Source organism: Chrysochloris asiatica, unplaced genomic scaffold (assembly GCF_000296735.1).
Source record: "Chrysochloris asiatica unplaced genomic scaffold, ChrAsi1.0 scaffold00029, whole genome shotgun sequence".
Taxonomy (NCBI): domain Eukaryota; kingdom Metazoa; phylum Chordata; class Mammalia; order Afrosoricida; family Chrysochloridae; genus Chrysochloris; species Chrysochloris asiatica.
Genome location: NW_006408547.1, coordinates 24,595,695 through 24,602,206, shown reverse-complemented (window position 1 = coordinate 24,602,206; position 6,512 = coordinate 24,595,695). Strand labels below are relative to the sequence as shown.

General features: G+C 44.5%; 1 protein-coding gene across 1 annotated transcript in view; it reads right to left on the bottom strand.

The window, feature by feature from the left end:
- Positions 1 to 6,512, bottom strand: part of TMEM255B (transmembrane protein 255B) — a 117,930-nt gene that overhangs the window by 98,352 nt on the left and 13,066 nt on the right. The window contains exon 2 of the mRNA XM_006851552.1: positions 371 to 513. Within this exon, the coding sequence (XP_006851615.1) occupies positions 371 to 513 (143 nt within the window). The remainder of the gene's footprint in view (positions 1 to 370; positions 514 to 6,512) is intronic.

Genomic DNA, 6,512 nt, shown 5'->3' with positions numbered 1-6,512 from the left:
GCAGTGTTTCGTTCTGCTGTGCATAAGGTCGCTATGGGTTGGTACCGACTCGATGGCACCTAACAACAACAACAACCATAAACACAGGAGTCCTGGTGTGGCGCTGTGGGTTAATGCTTTGGACTGCAAAGTCAGTTTGAACCACAAGGTTGGTGGTTCAGGCTCACAAGTCACTCCTTAGAAACTCTATACAGGGTCACTATGGGTCGGAACCACCTTGACGGCATTTAACAACCACCACCACCATAAACATAAACAAAAGTTTCAATGCCTTGCCTTAGATCTCCAACTCTGCTGAGCTGGAGTTGAGAGTATCTATACTGTCCTTCCCCCTCCTGCCCCAGCACCTCACAGAAGACGCCCCACTCACAATGATTCCTGGGTAATAGCCTCCCACGGTCACATTCTCAGTTCTGGTCGTTGCAGCAAGGCCTATGGTCAGTATGAAGATGGACACGATTAGGAGAGAGACAGCAAACCAAAGGGACGTCTTCTTCCTTTTAGCAAACGCTTCTGTAAGGACAGGAAAGGAGACACCCATTAGAAAGACACCATAGCCTAGACGATCGGGTTTCTAGTAAATATCATGAACATATTTAGTATAAGGAGTCTTGGTGTGATGCTGTAAATAAGCACTGGACTGCTAACTGCAAAGTCGATGGTTCAAACCCACCAGCCGCTACTTGGAAACCCTGTAAGGGTCGCTGTGAATCAAAACTGACTCGACAGCACATAACAACAAACAACAACAACTCAGTATACGTGTGGCCTTTCTTTCTGAACAGTACAGGTATGTGAATATCCCTTCTGATTGAAAAAGTTCTCTCACCCTTAAACACTCACCTCAGATACCTCACTCCACCTCTGTAAAACCTCCCTAGACCGACCCAGTTAGATGATACCTGTCTCTCTCATTCACCCAGTTTCTCAAACAGAAACTTTACCCCATCATACAAAGGGTCTTCAAAAAAGTTCATGAAAACATGAAATTAAAAGATAATGGAATTTTTTCACAAACATTTGGAAGCCCCCTGGTATATAGTTAATTGCTGCATATGTCCCTTGATGTTACATCCTAAACAACATTCAAATCTATCTGTTTTCACTTGGACTGCCAATCCAGTCCTTCATACAAACTGCCACCTTGTCTGCTCTGGTCACCAGCAACCATCCCTTCCCTCCGATCCCCTCCAATCCTCTCCAATGCAACAAGGGGGAGCTTTAAAAGCCTTTGCTGGTTTCTGTTACTGATATTTGTTAATTACTAGCCTCTCCAGCTCCCAGTTCCCCTTCTGTTCTTCTAACAATTCTCAGATTGTCCCTTGAGGAATCGTCCCTCTGCCACGCTATAGGAGCTTTAAAGGCGGTATGGAGAGGTCCCTGCTGTGGTATCCAAAATATTGCCTAACCAGCACAACCCAGGCACTGTCCCATCAGAACACACACCTCAGAACCAGAGCAGGTCACGGGGGCACCTGAGGCACAAATGGCTTGCTTATAATACAAGCAATTATTTGTATGTTTGTTTGTTTGCATCGCCCCACCGACTGCCTTCCCTCTGATTGCAAGTACCTTGAAGACAGTGACCGAGGTCTTCATCCTTGAATAAGACCTTATTATTATATTATTAACATAATAATAATTATAACTGTTAGATTGTTGTTAAGTGTTGTCGAGTTGGTTCCGACTCATTCCGACTGTGCAACACTGCTGAGCCCTGCACCATCCTCACAACTGGTGTTACGTTTGAGTCCATCACTGCCAGCGCTGTGCCAGTTAATCTTCTTAGGGGTCTTCCTCTTTTTCACTGACCCTCCACTTGATGTTGTTTTCCAGGAATCGGTCCCTTCTGATAACATGTCCAAAGTAGGAGAGACAAAGTCTTGCCATTCTGGTTCTAAGGAGAATTCTGTTTATACTTCTTCCAAGACATCCTTGCTTGTTCTTCTAGCAGAACAAATAGGTATTGATTAAACAAGCTGTTGTTGTTAAGTGCCATCGAGTCGATTCCGACCCACAGTGAGCCTGTATGAGGTTTCTGAGGAGCAGCTGGTAAGTTTGAACTGCTAACCTTGTGGTTCACAGTCCAGTGCTGACCCTACAACACCACACCATAAAAAAAAGTACCAGGCCCTAGTCTAAGTACTTTTCATATATTAATTCATTTAATTATCTCCCCAACCCTATAAGCAAAAGAAGTATAACTGTCAAGTTGATTCTGACTCATGGAGACTCCACATGTGCCACAGTAGGAGTGAGCTGCACAGGCTTTCCAAGACCTTTTAGAAGATTGCCAGGACTTTCTTCCAAGGGACCTCTGGGTGTGTTGGATCCAACAGTCTTTTAATTGGTAGTAAAATATTTAAGATTAAACATTTGTGCCACCCTGAAACTGCACCCATAATGGTACTATTATCACCATCTGGGGTTAATATGATGAACTGCAAAGTCACTTTCAACCACAAGGTTGATGGTTCAAACTCACTAGCTGCTCCTCAGAAACCCAATACAGGGTCACTATTGATCAGAACTGACCCGAAGGCACTTAACAACAACATCGTCATTTGTAGACAAGATGCTGAGAATCAAGTCCAGGTGGTCACTCTCATCTAAAGCCCAAGGTCCTAACCACTGCGCCATGCAGCTTCCCATAAGGACACTGGGTACCGGGGGTCATGGGATCAGCAGGGTTCAGTTTTAAGTAGACTTTAAGACGGTGGTTATTAAGCCTGGCTTTAGCATAATGTTATAATTAATTTAATTACATGAAATAAGCCAAGAATCTAGGATGCTGTTGTGAGTCTAATTTTATCACATTTAAAATTCATTCAGTGAGTTCCTAATCATCTGCAGCAAAATCAAATGTTTCATGACGCAATTGGGCTCAGGAATGTTTCAATTCCAACTCAGGGCGGCAACGAAGGCCCTGTCCTCACACGATGGCTCCTGCTTCCGACATAACCTCAGGAACCGTCTCAGCTGCTCCTCACACGGATTCTTGCTCACAGCTCAATCTTTTTGTCTTTAACCAGGAAGCAGTCTAGGGACCAATGACAGTGCCAGGGGGAGACCCAGGCTTTAGACACAGCTGTCTCTGGGTCTCAAAGCTTGCCAACCCCAAGCATCCTTGTGTTCTTCTTAAGCCCATGAACACTAGGCACTTTTCCTAGTCTACAGATTTAGGGGGAAACCTTCACACCAACAAGTGCATGACCTCTTTTGCAATAACACATATTGTCATTGTTGTTGTTGCTAAGTGCTGCTGAGTCAATTCCGACCCATAGAGACCCTGTGTAGGGTTTCTGAGGCTGTAAATCTTTACAGGAGCAGAAAGTCTCATCTTTCTTTGGTGGAACAGCTGGTAGTTTCGAACCAGCTGACCTTGAGGTTCACAGCCCAACTCATAACCACTAAGCTACCAGAGCTAAGCCTGTTAAATTCAAAGCATAAAAGTCAGCTCAGAAGGCTAAGAAGACAGATTTTGGGGATTCCAAAGGGGTCATCTTAATAGATTTTCTTGAAGAGCACAGGACAATCACAAGGGCTTATTAGGAAGAAGTTTGAAGAAAACTGAAAACCACATTGGTCAACTAAAAGGCCAGAAAAGTTGTGACGATTTTTTTTTTTTCCATCATGACAATACACTTGCTTGCACTTCAAGGGAAGGAGCTCTGGGTGAGTAGTGGTTACAAATTGGGCTGCTAACCTCAAGGTCAGTAGTTCGAAACTACCAGCTGTTCCACCAGAGAAAGATGAGACTTTCTGCTCCTGTAAAGAGTTACAGCCTCGGAAACCCTGCACAGGGTCACTGTAAGTCAGAACCGACTCCATGGCACATAACCATCAACCAAGAGTACTTTGTGGGTAGCAAGGTCATCCATCCTATAAGGAGTTTTTTGGGAAACATTACCGTAGAGCTTTGATCTTGCCCCTTCAGACTTCTTTTTGTTGGCTTGAGAATCCCAAAACTGTCCTTGTGACGTGGTATGAATCAAATAGCGTAGAATTCTTCTGGAAGGATTACTGTTGCTAAGTTAGCCCTCAAGTCGGCCCTGACTCACAACGACCCCATATAGGGTTTCCGAGGAGCAGGAGTGTATAGACAGAGATGGAGCATGTGCCAACAAACAAGAGTTTCACATTCTGATCTAATGTTTTTGTTTAATAAGAGTTTCTATGATTTGGTAGTAATATTTTTTTATTTACTCTCACGTATGCGAGTGCATCTTTATAACAACTTAAACAATTAAAAAGATCACTGAAACAAGTAGCCAAAGGGAGCTTCTGGTCTCAGATCTGCCACCAACTACTTCTCTGAGTCACTTCTTAACCTTTAGAGTCTCAGTTTTCTCATCTATAAAACGGGGATGACAATTATGCCTGCTATGTCTATTTCATGTAGAAGAACTTTGAAAATTGTTCAAAGTAGAGATAATCATTAAATTATAAAATCGGCTTGGTATGCAAGGAAAAAAAATTTCAATTCACCTCTGCCTTCACCAGATTGATGTGGCCCTTCCTGGTCCCCAAGAAATACAAACCCTTTCCAGCTTAGACACCCCCATGAATAACTCTATTACAGGATTTGCACAGTTTTATAATTGTCCCTGATGAGCCTGTCTCCACACCAAGCTGTTAACTACTCGAAGGTAAAGAGAGTGTTTTGTTTATCTTCACCTCTCAGACTACCTAGCTCAGTACATAATGAGTGAGTGATTAAATGGGATGGGGACAGGACAGACAGAAAGCAATAAAGTGTAGCCACTTTTCCCCCTCCTTATTGACAAAGGCCCTCTGTTTTTGCATGTGGAAATGTGCCTGTAAGATTACATTCCCTGCCTCTGTTATACCTGTTACAGTCACATGATCATGTTCTGGTAAAATACTATTGAAGCAAAGGATGTTGCATGAGACTTGGAGAAAATCTATTCGAGAGAGATCTAACAGATTAAATCCATTTTTTGCATTTCTCCCCTTCATCCTTCCTGCTGCCTGGGATGTGAATGTGAAGGCAGGCGCTTCAGCAGTTACTTTGGACCGTGGGGGAACTTGAGAGGAGGTCATACATTAAGATTCGCAAAAAGACAGAAGGAACCTGTATCTAAAAGATAACTTTGTGAGTCAAAACAGTCTGAGGGTTTGTTGTTGTTAAGTGCTGTTGAGTCAGTTATGCCTCATAGCCACCCTGTACAGGGTTTCCGAGGTGGGTCATAACAGCTTTATGGGTCAAAACATTCTGAGGTTATCTACCTCCAAACTTTCATTATACGATGCAATAAAATTTCTTGGATACAATGGATACACCACTTTGGATTTTCAAGACAGCAAAGCTAACAAGTAAGTAAACTCATCCATCAGGCATCTCCCTCTCACAGATCTTGACTTGTGGGTTTCTCTTGGATGTAATTTTCTTCCTATTGGTATTTCCTAGAGGAGGTAGAGGGGTGTCATTTAAAAAATATTATTGTTCTTAAAATATAAACACATCAGGGGTGTGTCAAGTGACGCTGCAGGGCGGACAGTGGACACGGGAACGAGGGTTCAACTCTGCCACTACCGACCCCCCCGCACACACACACACACACACACACACATCATTGTCGCCTTGAAGGGGCTTGTGCTGCTCTACTCCGACGTCTCCATGGCCTTCTGGGCCTCCATGCTTGTGGAAATCTGCTGCCATCTCTGACTGGGGCTTCCACTTTTATGTGGCATGTTCTTTACTGAGCCTTTCCCCTTTTGTGTGATGGAATCCCTGTCTGTGTTTGGGGCAGCCTGGGCCATCTATGTAATGGGCTCCTCCGTCACTGGGGGAGGAATGATGACCCCCTGGATCAAGACCAAGACCTTGGTCAGCATCACGTGTGAGGATGTAGCCATCGGTAGCGTCATCAGGGTAGTTGTCATTAGCAACCTGGTTGAGCTTTTCACCACCATCAGCACCAAGGCCAGCGGCCACTGAACCTACCATGCAGGTCTCAAAGTGTGGAGCTGCCTGCCTGATACTCAGAACCCGAGCCTCTTAGTAAAGATTCTCATCGTGGAGATCTTCAGCAGCCCTTTGACCTCTTTAGGGTTATCATCACAATCCCTCCTGGCCTCCAGAGAGAAGACAGGTGCCTAGGTGATCTGTATGGGTGGGGCCATGCCCCACTCATAATTGATTTGTGGTTTTTCTGGGACCATTGGAGTTGTGCCCCTTAGCCTTTCGGGGGGCTTGGTTCAGGGCTCTCGTCTTGGAGTCACTGCTTGGCTGGATCCTCACTGTGGAAAGTGGGTCACTGACAACTGTGTGTGCTCTTGGCCCCTACACACACACTATCTGATCTTTAAGGTTGCTGCTCTCAATTTGATCCATATGGTAGATAGTTGTTGAAAAGAGCCCAGTGCTCTAAACAGGTGTTAGGTGCCATCAAGTGGGTTTTGACTCATAGTTATCCTGTGCATTGACCTGCCACTTTACCAAGCATGATGTCCTTCTCTAGGGACTGGTCCCTCCTTGTCCTGTTGAT